The 22,484-nt window shown below is 35.6% G+C and overlaps 2 protein-coding genes and 1 pseudogene across 2 annotated transcripts; 2 read left to right on the top strand and 1 right to left on the bottom strand.

Moving 5' to 3' along the window:
* Positions 1–2,171: 2,171 nt before the first annotated feature.
* Positions 2,172–6,195, top strand: LOC118054856 (G-type lectin S-receptor-like serine/threonine-protein kinase At4g27290; annotated as a pseudogene).
* A 2,320-nt stretch (positions 6,196–8,515) lies between these two features.
* LOC140955278 (uncharacterized) lies at positions 8,516–11,131 on the bottom strand. The gene is made up of 5 exons (XM_073407520.1): positions 10,691–11,131; positions 9,759–10,298; positions 9,520–9,662; positions 9,148–9,441; positions 8,516–8,900 (listed from the first exon to the last, which is right to left on the bottom strand). The coding sequence occupies exons 1-5, from the start codon at positions 11,129–11,131 to the stop codon at positions 8,516–8,518; spliced, it is 1,803 nt and encodes a 600-aa protein (XP_073263621.1).
* A 1,970-nt stretch (positions 11,132–13,101) lies between these two features.
* On the top strand, positions 13,102–13,833 carry LOC140955277 (uncharacterized). The gene has a single exon (XM_073407517.1). It carries the CDS (start codon positions 13,102–13,104, stop codon positions 13,831–13,833), a length of 732 nt encoding a protein of 243 aa, XP_073263618.1.
* Positions 13,834–22,484: the final 8,651 nt, after the last annotated feature.

The raw sequence follows: 22,484 nt of genomic DNA, 5'->3' as shown, positions 1-22,484 counted from the left end.
TCCTTAAGATTTCTGCAAAGGTTACTAGTTTTTTTTTTTTTTGAATCTTCATAAAATTAAAAGGTATGTGTTTCCTCTATTTCATTTTAATTTAAGGATTTTTTTTATTTTAGCTATTTTATTGTTGTTATGCCTTTTGTTCTGGTGTATTTTTGTAATGTAGATAAAGTCTTCAAATAAACATATTATTAAGGTAAGCATATTTCATTCCTAAAGTCTATAGTTTTTTTTTTTGAATTTATTGAATATATTTTATTATTGTATTGCCATAATTATTGAATAATTTGTTGAATTTTAATTGTTAATATTGAATTTACCTTAGAATTAGTTATTGTACATGTTGGAATAATTAGTAATTTTATTATATTATTGCATGATTTATGTTTATTTATTTCCATTGATTTTAATTATTAGTCTAGAATTTTTTTTTAATTTATTGAGTATATTTTATTGTTGTATTGGCATAATTATTGAATAATTTGTTGAATTTTAATTGTTAATGTTGAATTTACCTTAGAATTAGTAATTGAATATGTTGGAATAATTAGTATAGATTGGGTCAATTGGTTGTGACTATTGTTAATATTTGCAGGTTTGTGGATTTGGGTGGTATCCAGTATAGGGAAGTGTTGTTGAATTTTTTTTTTTAACATTTGAATTTAATTATATAATTATTTGTATAAAATTGTGTAGATGCGTAGAATGAAAACCAGAGCTGGTCACTCATGTATGGTCGCAGCTAGTTCTTCTAGCAGCAAGGATGATATTTCCTTAGGTGCCTCTCAAGAAGAGGCACCTGCACCATCAACCGATGCTGCCTCTTCTAACGCTAGTTCACAATGTAGAGGCGGCGTGCCTTCGCAGTGGAATCAATTTACCTACAAGTACGAGGCACAATGGAAGGACAATCTTTCAATGTAAGTTTGTTAAGGTTTTAGTTTTTTTTTTTTAAATTATAACATAATTTATGAAGTAATCATTATTTCATTTATTTTCAGGTTTACAAACATTGAGGTCGCCCGAGTAATATCATCGGCGTTTAAATTGTCGATGGAGATTCTATTATTTCAATGGAGTCAGATATCCAAACATCCTGAATGGATGGCTCAAATCAATGCATGGTTTGACATATTTGAGGTTGGTGTTAATTTATAATTTCTAGCTTATTTCTAATAAATTATTAATATAATTGTAAATAAATTATTTTTTTATTTAAAATTAATTATTTATACACACGATAAATTCTGCTAGGACAGTGAGCATGACACTATTGTGAGGAGGGTGTGGGAAAATCATGTGGCAACTAGGTAATATAAAAAACAATACAAGATTTTTTTTAGACAAAAATTTATGTTTCAAAATGTAATTTCTTGTATGAAGCACAATGACAAAAAAAACTACGAGAGATAGGGGTTTCCATGTCTGGAACGACGTTGCGGTTTGGAGGGATTTCAAACCGATATACATCCCGGAAGATACATGGCCGCACTATCTTGAGCACGTGACGTCTGAGCGGTTCACACGACACTCACAGTCTAGTGCTGACAACCGGAATCGGCCAATTCATGGCTCAGTGACAACGCACACCGGCGACTCTGTTCCGTTTGCTACACATGTGAAACGGATGGTAAGATTAATTTAAATGAAATATATCGTTAAATTAATTTGTTGTTAATAAATCTTTTTACATTATAGGCTACGTCTCTTGAACGTGAGTCGAACTCGATGGAGCTGTTTGTGGAGACATACGTGCGGCGTCAAGACCGCTAAAAGGGGGCGCAATAGTTCGTTAACAACCGTGCTCAACATTTCGTAGTATGTTTGTTCAACCATTTTATTTTGTAAGTTATTATGTTTATTGAATTGAATATGATGATTACGGAAAGGGTGATGCCACAAATAATAAAATAATAATAATAACAATCTAAAATGTCTTAATCTACCCCTTAAGAATGTGAGAAGAGAGAGGTTGCCTGAATAACATGTGAACGGAATCCACTGCTCGTTAAGAACAAGAAAAATGGAGTCCTTGAAGATGATTGTTCATTCATAGATGAAGAATATGACCTCACAGAAAATTATATAGCTTCGGTTTTTATGGCACAAATGGAACATCGCTTTCGTGGTGAAGAAGTTGTGGCCATAAATATGAATATTTTCACATCTAAGCCATTCATTAACTGAGCTACAGAAAAAAAACCATAGAAGTAACGATGGGTTACATTCTCATACTTCTTTTTTGCTTCTTTTCATTGCTGAATAGAGTAACGGCCACAGCCATTGACATCATAAACACAATTCAGTTCATCAGGGATGGCGATACCATAGTTTCAGCAGATGGAACCTATGAATTAGGATTTTTCAGCCCTGGAAAGTCCAAAAACAGATACTTGGGCATATGGTATGGGAAAATACCAGTTCAAACTGTAGTTTGGGTTGCCAATAGAGAAACTCCCCTTAATGATTCGTTGGGGGTTTTAAAGATCACAAACAAAGGAATTCTTGTCCTTCTCGATCGCAGTGGGAGCATGATTTGGTCTTCCAACACACCAAGACCTGCGAGGAATCCAACCGCTCAACTTTTGGAGTCAGGAAACCTTGTTGTGAAAGAGGAGGGCGATCACAACCTGGAAAATTCCTTGTGGCAGACTTTTGAACATCCAACTGATACGCTATTGCCAGGCATGAAGCTAGGAAGGAGTAGAATAACAGGAACGGATTGGTCCATAACATCATGGAAATCAGAAGATGATCCTTCCAGAGGTAACATTACATGTAAACTTGCTCCTTATGGATATCCTGAAATGGTTGCGATGGAAGGTTCGAAAGTGAAGTACCGATCTGGACTATGGGATGGTCTGCGGTTCAGTGGCATACCTAACACAAAACCAAATCCTATATACAGATATGAATTTGTTTTCAATGAGAAGGAGATATTTTACAGAGAAAGTCTTGTTGATAAGTCGATGCATTGGAGGCTCGTGACAAGACAGAATGGTGATATCGCGTGCTTTACTTGGATTGAGAAAACACAAAGTTGGTTGCTTTATGAAACAGCAAATACAGATAATTGTGATCGATATGCACTATGTGGTGCAAATGGTTTCTGTGATATTCAAAGCTCTCCAGTGTGTGATTGCTTGAATGGATTTGGACCAAAATCCCCAAGAGATTGGGACGTGACTGATTGGTCAAATGGTTGTGCTAGAAGGACTCCACTAAATTGTGCTGGAGATGGGTTCCGAAAGCTCGCCGGAGTGAAGATGCCTGAGACAAAATCATCGTGGTTTAGCAAGACGATGAATCTTGAGGAGTGCAGGAACACGTGCTTGGAGAAGTGCAACTGTACAGCATATTCAAATCTGGACATCAGGAATGGAGGAAGTGGGTGCTTGCTCTGGTTCGGCGACCTGGTTGACATTAGAGTTTTTGCTGAAAATGAGCAAGAGATTTATATACGAATGGCCGAATAAGAACTAGGTATGTAGTTATCTACAAACCACTTTCTAGCAACTTTTGGCTAAGTCATTCTTTAAATAGTAATTGCCTATTTAAAGCTAAAATAGGAAATCAAACATATTAGCTAAGATTTCTTTCACTTCATTTTTCCTGCGCTTCTGCAGTTATCTCTTCCTTTATACTATATTTCTCAAAAATCTACATTTTCAATCTCGTTGCAAACCGTGTTTCCTTGTAACTATATTACACAGGATACAGAGACTTTACTAAGAATGAATTTGGAAATGAATCAAAATATGCACTATCCACACGACAAATCGTAGATAATAGATAACCATGATAAAGGGTGCTGTAGCTAATAAAAATTCTACCCCTCTTGACTTTCCTATTGTTGTCTTTTAACTCCAGTTTTTCTCTTCCATGCTGTAGATATTGGAGATGGTGCCAGGATAAATAAAAAATCCGAAGCCAAGAAAAGGATCATAATAAGCACTGTGTTATCTACTGGGATTCTGTTCCTTGGCCTAGCCTTGGTCTTGTATGCTTGGATGAAGAAGCATCAGAAAAACAGTACGTAATTCACACCATGAACATTTAACAAGTACTACATCTCTCCATTTTCAGATAAGATGTCTTGTTTCTTTTGAATTTTGATTTTTAAAACTGGAAGGCATCGTCAAAATGTTAAAAGAGTATTTGGTGGCTTACTGGAACCAAAAATATTGTTCCCATGCTTCTTTCTTATTCATGCCAGTTCTGCCTGCAGGACAAATGACAGAAGCTCTGGAAAGAACAAATAACATGCAGAGGAAGGAAGATCTGGAACTTCCATTGTTTGATTTCAGTACCTTGGCTTGTGCAACAAATAATTTCTCTACCGACAATAAACTTGGAGAAGGGGGCTTCGGGACAGTTTATAAGGTACTAATCTAAAAACAATCAGGCAACTAGATTGCTTCAATTTTTCATGGCACAGACTGATTTTTATAATTTGTTGGTATTAGTTTGCCTGGAACTTCTACCACGGACAGCCTTTAAACATAAAACAATGACTGCTCGGAAAGTGTTCAAACTTTGTAGTCACGACAGCCTTAAAACATAAAACAATGACATCACAAGACAACTGATTGCTTATGATACTGAATGATTGTTTGCAGGGAACATTAGCAGATGGACGAGAAATAGCAGTGAAGAGGCTCTCTAAGATTTCGAGACAAGGTCTTGATGAGTTAGAAAATGAAGCCAATTATATTATGAAACTTCAGCACCGGAATCTAGTGAAGCTTCTAGGATGCTGCATCGAAAGAGATGAAAAGATGTTGATCTATGAATTCTTGCCTAACAAAAGCTTGGACTTTTTTATTTTCGGTATGAATCTCTCAAAACCGCTACAAATTCTTTCCAATTTGTGATTTTATTTGAACATTCTTTGATTTTTAAGTGCGCATTACCTTTCTTTCGTACCTTGTCATATCCATTTAGGAATCTGATGCTATAATGATTTGAATTGGGCAAATAATTGACAGAAAAAACACGAAGCTTTCTACTTGACTGGCCTAAGCGCTTCAACATTATCAATGGTATTGCTCGTGGGCTCCTTTATCTTCACCAGGATTCAAGATTAAGAGTAATTCATAGAGACCTGAAAGCCGGCAATATTTTATTGGATTATGAGCTGAACCCGAAAATTTCAGACTTTGGCCTGGCTAGAAGTTTTGGAGGAAATGAAATTGAAGCCAATACTAATAAAGTGGCTGGTACATAGTAAGTGTCTCTTCCGACATATGATTTTTATCTTCATTTTTTCACAGACACCACTTAACATTCCATGAATGAGTGCAGCGGCTACATATCCCCTGAGTATGCAAATCATGGACTCTACTCGGTAAAATCAGACATCTTCAGCTTCGGTGTATTGGTGCTAGAGATAGTGAGTGGGAACAAGAACAGAGGATTCAGTCATCCAGACCACCATCTCAACCTTCTTGGGCATGTAAGTTTCAAAACTATTTTATTTACTCTTCTTTTCATCTTACTCTTGAGCACCTATGTTAGGTTGCAGGTGCTTGAAATGTTTTTGACACTCGGACACTTCAAATGCTTTAAATATTTGTAAAAGTCTGCAAACTAATCCAGTCTGAAAATGATATGCATGATGGTTTTGGATCAAAGAGTCATGGGGAGATGGAGTCACTGCAAATATTTTCTTAATTCTAGATATCAAATCTGTTATAATAACATGGTTTTGTTTATCAGGCTTGGATACTGTTCAAAGAAAACAGGTCTTTGGAGCTGGCTGCAGATTCAATAGCTATAACATGCAATTTATCAGAAGTGCTACGATCAATTCACGTGGGTTTATTGTGCGTGCAAGAAAATCCAGAAATGAGGCCAACCATGTCAAATGTAGTTTTGGTGTTAGGTAATGATGATGCACTGCCTCAGCCTAAGCAACCAGGTTTCTTAACTGAAAGGGATGTGATCGGAGCAAGCTGTTCATCCAACCTCAGCAAACCATGTTCAGTTAACGAATGCTTGGTTTCAGAGCTAGAACCAAGATAGATTGCTTTTAATGTTGTCGGTGTTGATATTTTGTTTCTCTATTGTTATGCCGTGTTCTCTTATTAGAATTACAGCAATTGTGACTACTAAAAATGAAATTATCACCAAAATTAACAATTATATTCTTGATATTGTCCCGGTGACAAACTTATCTATCTTAGTACAGATTCTGTATGCACTGTGTAAGGTGATTAATGTTGGAATTAATTTTGAAGCCTTTCTTTTTGTAGTTTTTCACATTCTAAAATCCAAAACAGCTATAGTTTGAATTCAATTGTATATTCTTATTCCAGAAACAGGGGATTTATACATCACAATATACAGCCTTCCTAGTTGTGTTAGGAAAGGAAACAATTACGATCTCATGACAATCGGGATTTACATAAATAGAAGATAAACATGACTATTACAGCTATAGTTTCCTAATGTCTCTCGGTTTGTACAGCTCATGCCAACACTCCTCCTCAAGGTGGTGTAGAAATGTCTTTGATACCCAGCTTGTCAAGTGAGCTGTGAAAGTTTTTGTTTGAGACGGCTTTTGTAAGCATGTCCGCAAGTTGGTCCTCTGATCTGACGAACAGAAAGCGAATTACCTTTTCTTCAAGATTCTGCTTAATAAAATGCCAATCTATCTCAATGTGCTTCGTTCTATCATGTTGGATTGGGTTCTGAGATATTTCTATCGTGGATTTATTATCGCAATATAAATTCATTTCTGAATTTGGTGCAAAGCCAATTTCTGAAAGCAGGCGTCTGAGCCACAAAAGCTCACAAAGCCCCTTTGCCATACCTCTAAACTCGGCTTCCACACTTGATAAAGCTACCACCATTTGTTTCTTACTCCACGTAACCAAGTTGCCTCCGACGAATGTGAAGTATCCTGATGTGGATTTTCTGTCGACCAAGTTTCCTGCCCAGTCTGCATCTGTATAGCCTTCAACATCTAAGTGATCATTCTTAGAGAACATAATCCCCTTTCCCGGAGCTGATTTCAAGTATCGAAGAATCTGAACAACCGTATCCATGTGATCTTTACTAGGGCAATGCATAAATTGACTGATCACGCTCACCGTGTATGAAATATCTGAACGAGTATGAGATAAATAAATTAGCTTACCCACTAGTCATTGATACCTCTCTTTATCGGTTGGGGTTTGATCATGATACTCCCCAAGTTTCTGATTCTGAATTGTTGGAGTATTCGCCGGCTTGCAGTCGAGCATTCCAACTTCAGCCAGTAGATCAAGTACATACTTTCATTGTGATAGAAAGATGCCTTGTTTTGATTTGTTCACTTTTATTCCAAGAAAATATTTGAGTCCACCCAAGTTCTTCATTTCAAATTCCATGGCCAAATGTTTCTCCAGTCTATAGATTTCTTCTAAATCATCTCTTATGATTATCATGTCATCGACATAGATTATCAAGGCAGTTATTTTCCCTAGTCGTCGTTTTAGGAAGAGAGTATGATCAAAGTTGCTTTGTTGAAAACCATACTTTCTCATAGCCATGCTAAAGCGACCAAACCATGCACGCGGTGATTGTTTCAGCCCATACAATGCCCTTTGTAACCTGCAGACAATTCCTGTGGAGGATGACATATAGCCTGGTGGGATATCCATATATACTTCTTCCTTAAGATCTCCATGAAGAAAGGCGTTCTTCACGTCAAATTGGTGTAGGGGCCAATCTAGATTTGCAGCCACGGATAACAGCACCCTCACAGTGTTTAGCTTCGCTACCGGAGAAAATGTCTCCTGATAGTCTATGTCGTATGTTTGAGTATATCCCTTAGCCACCAACCTTGCCTTGTATCATTCAATGGATCCATCTGCTTTGTGTTTAATTGAGAATACCCACTTACACCCCACTGGTTTCTTTCCAGCCAGCAGTGGGACAAGATCCCAAGTTCTGTTCCGATTCAAAGCTTCCATTTCCTCTTGTATTGCTACTGACCATTTGTGATCTGCTAAGGCTTCATGGACTCCACAAGGAATGTGATCTGAAGACAGCTTTTGCGCAAATTTTATAAGAGGATCAGACCAGCCTTTTGTTGTCATATGATTAGAAATTGGGTACTTGGATTTCTTCCCTGCTTCTCTAGGAGAGTAGTGAGCTGGAGCTTTTCCACGGTTACTCCTAAAAGGTAAGTGATAACCAGTTGCAATATCCAAAACATTGCTGGAAGGTGATGTAGAAGGTCTTACCTCAGGAATATTCTCAGGAGAAGGATTGTCACTGTCGGGTACTTCCAAAAGAGGGGTTCTTCTGCTAGGAGATTCATCATTAGAGTCAATTACCATAATGTCTTCATGCAGGCCATTATCGTCAGAGTCAATAACTGTTGATGGTGTTCCTGATGATGTTCCCGTTATTGCTTCTTCCTCTATATGTCTAGCAGCATCCGATGTCATCATATTTTCATCCATTTATGTAACAGCTGCTTCTGTCTCCTCCTGTGATGGCACCACTGTCACCACGGTAGGGGCTGCTGTCACCATGGTTTTCTCCTTTTGTGAAGGTGCATTGTCACTACAGTAGGAGCTGCTGTCACCACTGTTTCTTCAATTTGTTCCGTCCACCACTTCTGCTCTTCATCCCAAGTCTCCCGCTGAAGAGAAGAAGCTGATATATGTGGTGAATAAAACTTGTTCAATTCTACAAATGTGACATCCATTGTTAAATACACCCGATTTTTATTCGGGTCATAGCAGCGATACCCTTTCTTGTTGGTACCATACCCCAAAAATATGCACCGAACGGCACACGGTTCCAGCTTGGTCCTTTGATTTTTATGCAAATGAACAAAGGCAACACATCCAAATATATGTGGCTTAATGAGGAGTAAAGATGGTAGAGTGACATTGTTTTGACAAAACCTGTAATGGGGTGTCGAAATCCAAAACCTTAGAGGGCATACGGTTCATTAGATACATAGCCGAAGCAACAACATCATCCCAATGACGGCCAGGTGTATTTGATCCAATCAACAAGGCCCGTGCAGTTTCTAAGATGTGTCGATTCTTCCTTTCAGCTACTCCGTTTTATTGTGGTGTCTGACTACACAATGACTCATGGAGGAGACCAGTTCTTTGGAAATATTCATGAAAATCGCAATTCATATACTCTCCCCCATTGTCCGTCCGAAGAATACGAACCTTTGCTGAATATTGGTTCTGAATCATAGCATGAAATGCTCGAAATACACCAAAAACTTCATCCTTGCATTTCAACAAGTATAGCCATGTCATTCGCGTATAATTATCTACAAAAGTCACAAACCATCGTATACCCGAGATAGTTGTAATAGGGGAAGGTCCCCAAACATCAGAGTGAATTAGAGTAAATGGAATATCACTTTTATTCATGCTAGTTGGAAAAGGTACACAGTGACTCTTGGCCAATATGCATGTTTCACATCTAAAATTTGAGTAACTCAAAGTTGAAAATAACTGCGGAAATAAATGTCTCATGTAGCTAAATGAAGGGTGCCCCAACCGAGCGTGCCATAACCAAATATGTTCTTCGTGTGCGCTAGATGTGCGACTCATGGTATTGACTTTGTTGAAACTGAAGTCGTTCATGTAGTATAACCCCTCTCTTTTAGTACCACGCCCAATAATCTTTTTCATGAGAATATCCTGAAATAGACAAAATGTTGGATACATTAGTACTAAGCAATTGAGTTCTTCGGTGACTTGTCCCACTGATAATAATTTACTGGAAAAAGAGGGTACTAAAAGAGTGTTAGCCAATGGGATTGAAGATGATATATCTACGGTTTCAGCTCTTTTAACCGGATACATAACCCCATTGGCATTGAATATATTATTTCGCCTTGGCTCTGAAATTTCCACAAGATCATCTTGACAAAACATCATATGATCAGTAGCTCCTGAATCCATTATCCAGTCTTCATTCTTGCATGCGTTAGACACAAGTAAGGCATTGCTGTCATTACTGGAATTGTTACCTGGATTACCGAGAGAGGCTGCCATGTCCTCCTTTGATTCAACAAGTGGGACGAGTGAAAGGGTGGCTTCTGGATTTATGGGGGCTGAATTAACCATGGCTGCTCTTCCAGTTCCACCAGCAGCTTCTTTTTGTTTTCGTGCCTTGAGTTTTGTCCACCATTCGGGGTAGCCATGTATTTTAAAACATGTCTCATGGGTGTGTTTCAAGTTCCCACAATGGGAGCATCCTCCTTCCACATGGCCCTTAGTTTTTTTAGGATTTAATTTCCCCCCGTGTGAAGAGGAGTTTCCAGTCTTGGCTACCTGCAATGTAAACTTGTTTTGTGAAACAGTTCTCATACCTCTAGAGATCATTGCAGCAGCATCTGGAATATTTCCTCTGTTGGACAGCATCACGGCCTACCTCATGTCTTCCCTCCGGACATGGGCATACGCCTGTTCTACAGTTGGAAATGGTTTCAGTTGCAACACATCACTCCTGATTTTATCAAGCCTGTCATCTAATCCATCGAGAAAGGTGTACACCCGATCCTCATGCAAGAGAGTATTGTATTTTTATATATCATGAACACAAACCATTGGGTTTGGACGACGAAAGTCAATCTCCCTCCATAAGCCTTGGAGATCATTGTAGTATTTTTCAATTAGTTCCCCTGATTGTTTCATCTATTTACTCGCCTCTTTAGATCATATACCTGAGATGTATCAGTCCCATAAAAGTAAGTTACAGCAATTGAATCCCATACCTGTTTAGCTGTAAGGAATTGAATGAAGTTGTTGGCCAAGGATGGGTTCATTGAGCTAATTAACCATCCTTTTACCACTGAGTTTTCTGTCCTCCACCTCCTAAATGAAGGGTCATTCGGTTCGGGTTGTGGAAGATCACCATTTATATATTCCAACTTGTCTTTTCCTGAGATGAACTTCTCAACAATTTGGGACCATAAAGCATAATTGGTACCATCGAGTTTGATACCAATTTGTGTCGCGGTAATATCATGCATTACAGTTGGAGTCTGTGTTTGATTCTGGTTTATGGCTTGAGTCATTCTTGCCATAAGGTCTTCAAGATTTGCAGCCGTATTTGGGTGCTCTAGTTCTGCCGGTGTTGCTTCCATTCCTTCTATTCCCTCCATTATTGTATGTTGCTATTGGTTCCAGCAACTTTTGTTGTAGCAGTAGATCAATTTGAGGATCTATGCTCTAATACCATGTTAGTTTGAGTAGGGTTTCTATAGAATTCAATTGTATATTCTTATTCCAGAAACAGGGGATTTATACATCATAATATACAGCCTTCCTAGTTGTGTTTGGAAAGGAAACAATTACGATCCCCTGACAATCAGGATTTACATAAATAGAAGATAAATGTGACTATTACAGCTATAGCTTCCTAATGTCTCTCGGTTTGTACAGCTCATGCCAACAGTTTTTCACATTCTAAAATCCAAAACAGATTTTAGTTCAGCAACATATCTCTAGAAAAAAAAAAAGAACAAAAAAGAAAAGGGGTGAGTGCCGTGTGGGGTTAGTGTATGACTAAAATGAAAAACAAATTTTCTATGAATTATGTGTGTATGAACAGCGGCATGGTTATTGTTTGTTTTTTAAAAAAGAAAAAAGGAAGGGGTGAGTGTCGTGTGGGGTTAGTGCTATGTGTCGAGGACAAATTTGACAGCGGATAGCGAGGAGCAGGGGCGGAGTGAAGGGGGGGCAAGCAGGGGCCCGGGCCCCTGTAAGACTTTTTTTTTTTTTTTAAGAAAGGCTGAAAAGAATGGGCTGTGATTAATGGACTGTGATAAAAACCTACATGGAAAGCAATATGTGTCTCCAGCCTCCAGGGAATGAAAAATAAATATAAAGGGTGAATGTGTTTTTTGTCTTTTCCCTCCCTATGCTATAATATAACCCTAATATAAATTGTTGTACTTCCAACGCAGCCACTCAAAACAAAAACAAGAATAAAGATTTTAAATAGAATTTTTATGCGGAAAGATTAAAGCAGAGTACTGTTTGATTTATCTCTTAGTAAACAAAACAAGGTACGTAATTGGATATCGATAACTCAAATTTAAAATGTATTTTTATTTTGTTTTGAGATGTTTATTAAGAATTTAATAAGATTTGGTTTTATAATTTTTGCTTTTTTTTTTCAAATTTGCTAGTTCTAATAATTTGTTTTTTTGAATTCTTGTTATAGTGATTTTTTTTTCCTAATTAATTAGATATATTTTATTGGTTTGTTTTGATTATGCATGGATTTTTTTTATGTTTTGTTTTTAGCAGAGCCACCAAAATTATCAATTTTTTCTCACTATATATGTTTTGATTTTAGGTTGAACCATGAACAAAATAAGAAGAATTGATTCTTGTTTTGAAAAAAAAAAGGAAAAATATTGATAACTCACAGCTTAGTGAACCAGCTCCAAGTAATGTTGAAGTTATGGTTGAGCAACCTCTATGTGCTTCAGTTTACAAAGAACCTGCACTAATTAGTGAGTAGCCTCTTACTAGAATCGATATTGCTTATTTAATTAGAGATCCAAGCAATCGTCCTCAAATTTGGGAATACCCGGTTAATTAACAAGATAAAATTCGAAGGGCATACATTAATTTGGGGTCATATCAACCTTTGATGTCTGAATATTCGCTAACTGGTAATAAACATCCTCGTCGATTTCAGTCTCATTGGTTCAAAAGTTATCCGTGGCTTGAATATTCAGAGAAAAATACTGCATTTTGTTTCCCTTGCTATTTATTTTCAAGTAAACCATCTGGAAAGCCAGGATCAGACACATTTACTGTTAAAGGATTTAATTGTTGGAAGAAAGTTAATGATGGGGAACGATGTGCTTTTTTGACTCATATGGGAAAAGGTCCAAATTCAGCTCATAGATTTGCTACCAGGTGCTTGGAAAATTTGAAAAATCAGTCATGTCATATTGAGAAGGTAGTTAAGAGGCAAACTACTCAAGAAGTTCAGAATAATCGATTGCGTATTAAAGCTTCAATAGATATTGTTCACTGGCTCACATTTCAAGCATGTGCTTTTAGAGGGCATGATGAACGTCCAGAATAAAAAAATCGAGGTAATTTTCTTGAAATGATGGAACTTTTAGCATCATACAATGAACAAGTAGGTGCTCTTGTTTTGGGTAATGCTCCACAAAATGCTAAATACACCTCACATCAAATTCAAAAAGAAATTTTGCATGTCTTTGCTAGAAATGTTCAGTCTTCAATTCATCATGAGATTGGTGATGCAAGATTTTGTTTAATTGTTGATGAAGCTCGAGATGAATCTAGAAGAGAGCAAATAGCCCTTGTTATTAGGTTTGTTGATAGAAGTGGATTTACACGAGAACGATTTTTGGATATAGTTCATGTCAAAGATACAACTGCTGCAACTCTTAAGGAAGAGATTTCCTTTGTTTTATCTCATCATAATCTTGAAGTTCAAAATATTAGGGGTCAAGGATATGATGGTGCCAGTAATATGCGTGGAGAGTGGAATGGTTTGCAAGCTTTATTCATTAATGATTGCCCTTATGCATATTATGTACATTGCTTAGCTCATCAGTTACAATTAGCTCTTATTGCTGCAGCTAGAGAAATATCTGATGTTCACACTTTCTTTCAGAATTTGATCTTTATTATTAACATTGTTAGTGCTTCTTGCAAGCGTAATGATGAGTTACGGGCTTTTCAAGCAGCTACAATTGAGCATCTAGTTGATATTGGTGAGATTGAAACGGGTAAAGGAGTTAATCAAGTAGGTGGTTTGCAACGACCTGGAGATAGCAGATGGAGTTCGCATTTCAAATCAATTGCAGTTTGATAAAAATGTATGGGGCAACTTGCTTGGTTCTTGAGAACATTGCTTTAGATGGATCTACTTATTCTCAACGAGGTGATGCGGCCTTTTCATTTAAGTTGCTAATGTCATTTGATTTTGCATTCTTCTTACATATAATGAAGAATGTTATGGGAATTACTGATATGCTTTGTCAAGCATTGCAACAAAAATCTCAAGACATTTTAAATGCTATGCATTTGGTGACTAGCACAAAGACTTTAATTCAGAAGTTAAGAGACGATGGTTGGGAAACTCTTTTAGAAGAAGTGACATCATTTTGTAAGCATCAAGACATTGAAGTTCCTGATATGGATACTTGTTTTTCTAGTGTGGGACGATCTCGTCGTAAAACAAAATCAGTAACAGTTGAGCATCATTACCGAGTTGATATATTTACAGCTATCATTGATCAGCAATTACAAGAGCTAAATAACAGATTCAATGAGCAGGCGATCGAGCTTCTTAAATTGAGCATAGCTTTAGATCTTAGAAATAGCTATAAATTATTCAATGTTGAAGATATATGCTTGCTTGTTGACAAGTTCTATCCTGAAGATTTTTCTGACCAAGAAAAAATTCATTTGAGATTTCAGTTGCAACATTATGAGGTTGATGTACCCAATCATCCAAAGTTAAAGAATATGTCATCGATTGCAGATTTATGTCAAGGATTGGTTGAAACAGAAAAATCAACAATTTATCCACTCATTGACAGGTTGATTCGGCTTATCTTGACTCTTCCTGTTTCGACAGCAACTATTGAACGAGCTTTCTCAGCGATGAAGATTGTTAAAACAAGACTTCGCAATCGGATGGAGGATGATTTTCTTGCAAATTATTTGATTGTCTATATAGAAAAAGAAATTGCTGAAAGATTCCCAATTGATATGATAATTGATGATTTCTATTCGATGAAAGAACGACGAGCACAATTAAAAATAAATATGTAAGAATATTATTTATATTTTATTTCAAAGTTTATTAAACATAAATAATGTTTCATTTTAGTTAATGCTTCTTATATATTTTGTATGTTTGTATTTAATAGGTACAAAGATTATTATATATTTTGTAATACGTTCTTTAAATAAAACTAAATCAAGTAGTTTTTATTTTATTTTTACTTTTTTATATATAATAAATTAAAAATATATATTATATTTTTTGGCCCCCCCAACAAATAATCCTAGTTCCGCCCCTGCGAGGAGCCTTCCATATTTGAATTTTGGAAGCGTATAGAAAAAAGAAAAGAAAAGAAAAAAAGTACAGTCTTGCTATGGCTGCCAACTAATGTTTAGGCATAAACTATGATTGTTTCGATCTTTTTGTGAATGGAATTATTTGGACTTGAGATCCATGTAAACTTTTTAATGCCTCTCAAACAATTTAAAAAATTGGTCCATAAATAAAAAAATGAACTTAAAATCAAAATATTTTTAAGGTTAAATCTAATTTCTAAAGCAATATCAAGATGAAATAATATTTTAAACTCTACTACTCAAATGAACTTGTAAACACAAAAATTGATCATTTTAATTATTAAAATAGGATTAACTACAACTATCAACTTTCTCTTTTTATAATTAGGATTCAACTAGTCTCTCTCTCATCTCTCCAACCAACAATTAAAAATTAAAAAACAAATTTATACTAAAATTATTTTTTTAAAATATAGAAAATACCGAAATATTTATTTAAAAGTAGGACCAAAAATGAACTTTTTTTTCAAAGTTTTGAACTGCCATCCATTTTTTCTTTGCCTTATTCACTTTGATGCTCTAACTTTAAATCCTTTCCTTTCTTAGTAAAATTAACCTAGATTAAAGCTATCAATTTGGTTTTAAAAGAACCGGATGGTGTAGAAAAAGAACAAATTAAATGACTAAGAAATATGTTGAGTTAAATGTGTGTGAATTAGTGATGTCGGCTATAGTAACTTACTCATAACATTTAGAGTTTTTGATAATATAATATATATATATATATATATATATATATATATAATATATATAATATGGATATCCAGACCAGTTTGTAAATTACCTTGATAATTTTATTTTTTAATAAAATGAGTAAAGTGTTGTATGGATTAAGAATTTGATAATTTTTTTTATTTATTATTATTAATATGTTTAAATCAACTTAGGTATGTCTTAATAATTTTATTTTTTAATATAAAATGAGCAAGTGCTGAAATAGGGTTAGTGGTATTTGTCCAAGACAAATTTGACATGGATAGCGAGGAGGCTTCTATCTTTGAATTTGGAAGTATACAGAAGAAAAAAATTTCAGTCTCCTAAGGCTAAACTACGCTTGTTTGGACCTTTTTGTGGAATGGAATTATTTGGAATTTGAAAGAGGACAACCCCTTCAATTCTACGAGTCAAAGTTCTTTCCTAAAAAAATTTCACGCATTTTTTTGTCATTTGATTGCCTTAAGAACCGGCAGTCATTAGTAGTGAGAATTGCATATTTTCTAATGCAATAAACAACAAATCATTTATTCAAAAAAATATATAATTCATTTAATTAAAAAAAATATATTTTTTTTAAATTAACCAAGATTAGTATATCAAACTTATAATCAGGATTGTGTGGGTCCAGAATACCACAACAAAAAAAATAAATATAAATTATAAAATTTAAATCCCGAACCCAAACCTCATAAAAAATGAAAATAAAAAAGAATGTTTATTGTTCCATGCACAGTGAGATTCATCATTTTTTCTTTTAGTATGATAAAATAATAATAATATCAAAAAAATGTCCTTAATCTCCCCCTTAAAAATGTTGAGGAGAGAGAAGTTGTCTGAAAAAAAACATGTGAATGGAATCCTCTATTCGTTTAAGAATGAAAAAAATGGAGTCCTTGAAGATGATTGTTCCACTCATACATGAAAAAATGGAACATCGCTTTCGTGTTGAAGAAGTTGTGGCTATAAATATGAATATTTTCACATCTAAGCCATTCATTAACTGAGCTACAGAAGAAAACCATAGAAGTAAGGATGGGTTACATTCCCATACTTCTTTTTTGGCTTCTTTTCCTTGCTGAATAGAAGTAACGGCCACAGCCATTGACATCATAAACACAAACTCAGTTCATCAGGATGGCATTACCATAGTTTTCAGGCAGATGGAACCTAATGAATTAGGATTTTTCAGCGCTGGAAAGCCCAAAACAGATACTTGGGCATATGGTATGGGAAAATACCAGTTCAAACTGTTAGTTGGGTTGCCAATAAGAGAATACTCCCCTTAATGATTCGTCGGGGGTTTTTAAAGATCACAAACAAAGGAATTCTTGTCCTTCTCGATCGCAGTGGGAGCGTGATTTGGTCTTCCAACACAGCAAGACCTGCGAGGAATCCAAACCGCTCAACTTTTGGAGTCAGGAAACCTTGTTGTGAAAGAGGAGGGTGATAACCTTGTCAATTTTCATTCCGGTAAGTTGTTTTGTTTTTTCAATTGAAATGGAATATTTTAGTTTTAGAGTGTTTCGGCGTTGTTGTTTTGGGATTGTATTGTTCATTATATATATATTCAACAAACATAATTCAAATTCAAGATAAATTAATTATAAATTATGCAATACAAAACACAATGCCAAACAAATATAATTTCAAAATTTAAAATATTTCTAAATAGTCAAGATTAAATAGATCTTTAACTTAAAGTAATTCAACTTAAACAAAATATTCAAAATATTATGAAAGTAAAATGTTTTAACAAAAAATATTTAAATATAAAGTTAGGTCAATATTATCAAGTGCTATTGGAATCTGAAGCATCCTTGTTTTGCCCAAATTCCTATAAAGTATAAACATTTGAAAAAAAACAACATGAATATATACCATATATAATTAGTGATAAATCTAATTTTAAAAATTAATATTATTTTAATAAAAATAGTAATAATAATTTTCAATATTATTATTAATATCATTCCTATGAAAAATAGCAATGAAAAAGAGCTTTTATAATCGGGTGGTTTTAATTAATGAAATTGAGTAAAGTTTAATTTGATTCAATAGCTTTCAAGAGCGGAACGGAACATGTGGGAATGAAACCGGAACGTTTCGGCTATGGAATTAGCCGAAAAATCCGGAATGGACCGAGATTTAAATGAGATGAAATTTGTTCTGTTTTTGTTCCGTTTTTTGAATTGGTATGGAATGTTCGGCCATTCAGGCGGAACTGAACAGAATGACAACCTTGGTGATAACAACCTGGAAAATTCCTGTGGCAGAGTTTTGAACATCCAACTGATACGATATTGCCAGGCATGAAGCTAGGAAGGAGTATAATAACAGGAATGGATTGGTCCATGACATCATGGAAAATCAGAAGATGATCCTTCCAGAGGTGACATTACATGTAAACTTGCTCTTATGGATATCCTGAAATGGTTGTGATGGAAGGTTCGGAAGTGAAGTACCGATCTGACTATGGGATGGTCTGCGGTTCAGTGGCGTACCTAGCACAAAACCAAATCCTATATACAAATATGAATTTGTTTTCAATGAGAAGGAGATAGTTTACAGAGAAATCTTGTTGATAAGTCGAATGCATTGGAGGCTCGTGACAAGACAGAATGGTATATCGCGAGCTTTACTTGATTGAGAAACACAAAGTTGGTTGCTTTAGAAAATACAGCAAATACAGATAATTGTTTTCAGATTAAGTTTTTATTCTTTTAAATTTTGATTTTTAAAAATACAAGAGTGTATTTGGTGACTTAAAAGAATTATTGCTGTGGCCAAAAATATCGTTCCATGCTTCGTTCTTATTCATGCCAGTTCCTCCTGCTGGACAAATAGCAGATGCTCTGGAAAGAAGTGCAAATCATATGCACAAGGAAGATCTAGAGCTATAAAGAATCAAGCATCACAAATGGCTTCAAAATTTCATGGTACAAACTCATGGCACATTGATTTTTTGTTGGTATTAGTTTCCTTGGAACTTCCATTGGACTGAGCCTTCTAAGAATAAAAACAATGACTCTTCAGAAAGTGTTCAAACTTCAGAGTTACAACAGATGCAAGTAGTGTGCAATCATCATACATGACTCCCAACTTTCACAAGACTAATGTGATTATTTGCAGGGAACATAAGAAGACGGGCGAGAAATAGCTGTGAAGAGGCCCTCTAAGAACTCAAGACAAGGACTTGATGAGTTCAAAAATGAGGCCAATTACATAGTGAAACTTCAGCACCGGAATCTAGTGAAGCTTCTAGGATGCTGCATTCAAGGAGATGAAAAGATACTATCTATGAGCTTTTGCCTAACAGAAGCTTGGACGTTTTTTATTTTGTATGAAATCTCCCAAAACCCCTACAAACTTCTTTCCAATTATTGCACTTTAAAGCTTTCTCCACTTTCATGGTCACACATGCTGCCGTACCAAATTGTAATTTTAATTAAACATTTATTATGTTTTTAAGTATGGATTACCTTTTTCTCCTAGTTTTTTATATGCATTTTAAAAAAGCTGATCAGAGCTAGAATGATTTGACTTGGGAAAACAATTTGACAGAAAATACACACACAGCTTTTCTACTAGATTTGGCCTCAGCGCTGCAACATTATCCTTGGGATTGCTCGTGGACTGCTTTATCTTCACCAAGATTCAAGACTAAGAGTAATTCATAGAGATCTGAAAAAAAAAAAAAAAAAAAAAAAAAAGCCAGCAATATTTTATTGGATGATGAACTAAACCCAAAAATCTCAGATTGTAGCCTGGCTAGAAGTTTTGGAGGAAACGAAACTGAAACCAATACTAATACAGTGGCTGGTACATAGTAAGTGTCTCCTCCTCTGATGTGTTTTTATCTACATTTTTTCACTAATAAAAAACTTAGCATTCCCTGAATAAGTCGCAATGGCTACATTATCCCCTGAGTATGCAAATCATGGACTCTGCTCACTAAAATCGGACGTCTTTAGCTTCGGCGTATTGGTGCTAGAGATAGTGAGTGGAAAACAGGAACAAAGGATTCATTCATCCAGACCACAGCCTCAACCTTCTAGGGCATGTAAGTCATCCATACAACACCTATGTTAGGTTCCAAGTGCTTGGCATATTCTGTCTTTGGACACTTCAAATGCTTTGAAATATCTGTAATATTTTGAATCTGACATGAAATGCAAATGACGGATTCTGGATCCTTGAGTCCAGGGAAATATTTTATTATATCTAAATATCAAATCTATTCTAATTACATGATTCTGCTAATCAGGCTTGGAGATTGTTTAAAGAAAACAGCCTTTGGAATGATGGACTGTTAAGGAATTAACAGTTTAGTGCTTAACATTCGCTTGTTTATTTCATTTCTTACTTTCCCGCTTACTTTCTGGTAATTCTATTACTATATCTTATATTACGGCTGTAGTTATTCTGTTACATTTCGGTTATTCTCTGGCTGTCATCATGCATAATGCTTCTAATTATTCTCTGCTGTCATCATACATAATGCATGCACAGCGTAAGACTTCTGTAAATGCTATATAAGCCATACTTTCGATAATGAATAAAGGTAGTGAAACAAATCTTGATCTCTTGATTCAAGAACTGTTATTTCTAATGTGTCTTGACAATTGGTATCAGAGTCACATCATAGTAAGACCTGATGTTAGTGTATGTGAGGAACAAAAGAAAAATTCAACTTCTCTTTCTTTTCTCTAGGAGAATCAACAAAATTATGGAAAGCAACAATAGCAGTTTCGTGCAGGCGGACATTCCTAAATTTGATGACATAAGATCATTTGAGCGATGTGATGGAGAATTTACTCCACTCAAAGAATATTGGGATTTCATAGAGAACGGGATTTCAATGGAGGTCACACAAAGGACTGAGCCAGGATATGTTTCTATGGCAGGAGCAATAAAAGGACAACACCAATTGAGTGGGACTAGATAGAAGACACAAAACGCAAACTGATTGAGGGCAGGAAGCTGAAGGGACCCTTGAAGGTGAAGAATTACCTTTTTTCAAGCCATAGATCGAAATGTCATGGAAAACCATACTCAATAGAGACACTTCAAAAGGAATTTGGACTCCATGAAACACAAAATACTAAGGGCTCTATAATAAGGTGAAAAGGGCACCGCTACAAGCATTTAGGAGGGATTTTGAGACTCTGTACATAGGAGGGAGAAAACAGTTAACAATTACTTTGGTTACTCTCATAGCCAATAAAATGAAGATCATGGTGAGACAATGAGCCAAACCATAATCAACGAAAAAGTTCTGAGGTCCATAACCTTAAAATTTGATTATATGGTTTGTTCCATTAAAGAGTCAAATGACTTAAACACATTGACTATTGATGAGCTGCAAAGCAGTCTACGTAGTCCAATGAACAAAGAATGAATGGTCATCAAGGAGAAAGAGCAGGCTCTCAAGATTACCTACGAAGAAAACACTAGTTAGAGGAAGAGGTCGAGGGTGTTCAGAGAAGAGGTCGTGACAAACTACAATTCAACAAAGCTATTATAGAATGCTTCAAGTGTCACAGATTAGGACACTTTCAATATCAGTGTTCTTCTTGGGAGAAAGGAGTTAACTATGCAGAAATAGATGAAGGAGAAAAATTACTATCAATGGCTTATGAAGAGCTTAACCATAAGGAAAGAAAACAGATCTGGTTTCTTGATTCAAGATGTAACAATCATATGAGTGGGAATAAAAAATGGTTCTCAAAACTAGATGATCAATTCAAACACATAGTAAAGCTAGGCAACAACTCAAAGATGGCAATTATGGGAAGGGAAAATGCGCACGAATAAAAGTAAATGGAATTACTTAAAGTAATTTTAGAAGTCTATTACATTCCTAAGCTGAAAAATAACCTGTTAAGCATGGGGCAACTTCAAGATAAAGGTGTAACAATTCTGATTCAGCATGGGAAGTGTAAATTTTTCCATCCTACTAAGGGCTTAATTTATTTCAAGTCTGAATGAGTACAAACTGGATGTTTGTTTGTGCCTCGCAACAATGATACCTAAAGCCACTACTGTCTTCAAAGTTGTGATAGATGATGAAAAAGTTACCTAGCATTGCAGATTTTGGCTATGTGAGCTTTAAAAGGGTTGAGAACCCTTCAATCCAAAAGGATGGTCAACGGTTTTCCCTTCTAGTTCTGCCCTACCTTCACCAGCAGCCTGTGCAAAGGGTTTGCACAAACTTGCCTAATTAGCAAACAACATAGGGAATCTATTCCTAAAAAGGAGCCTATAGAGGGCATCACAGAAGCTGGAATTGGTGCCATTCAGATATATGTGCCCTATTAAAATTCAGCATCAAACAGCAACAAGAGATACTTTTTTAACTTTATTAATGATACAGTTGAAAGATGTGATCTACTTCTTATATGAAAATCAAAAAGCCTTTACCATGTTTCAAAAGATATAAGGATGTGTGAAAAGGAAACGTGAGCCTACCTCAAATGTTTAAAGACTGATAGAGGTAGTGAGTTTTAACTCAATGAGTTTAAGAAATTTGCAAGGAAAAATGCATAACCAGACAATTAACACTCATATACTCTCAGCTAATGTTGTAGAGAAAGAACAGGATTGTGAGATTAGTGTGGTGCCCATTCTTAACAAATAAATAGGTTCCAAATCTCTCTT

Source organism: Populus alba, chromosome 1 (assembly GCF_005239225.2).
Source record: "Populus alba chromosome 1, ASM523922v2, whole genome shotgun sequence".
Taxonomy (NCBI): domain Eukaryota; kingdom Viridiplantae; phylum Streptophyta; class Magnoliopsida; order Malpighiales; family Salicaceae; genus Populus; species Populus alba.
This window is presented reverse-complemented; position numbering and strand designations above follow the sequence as displayed.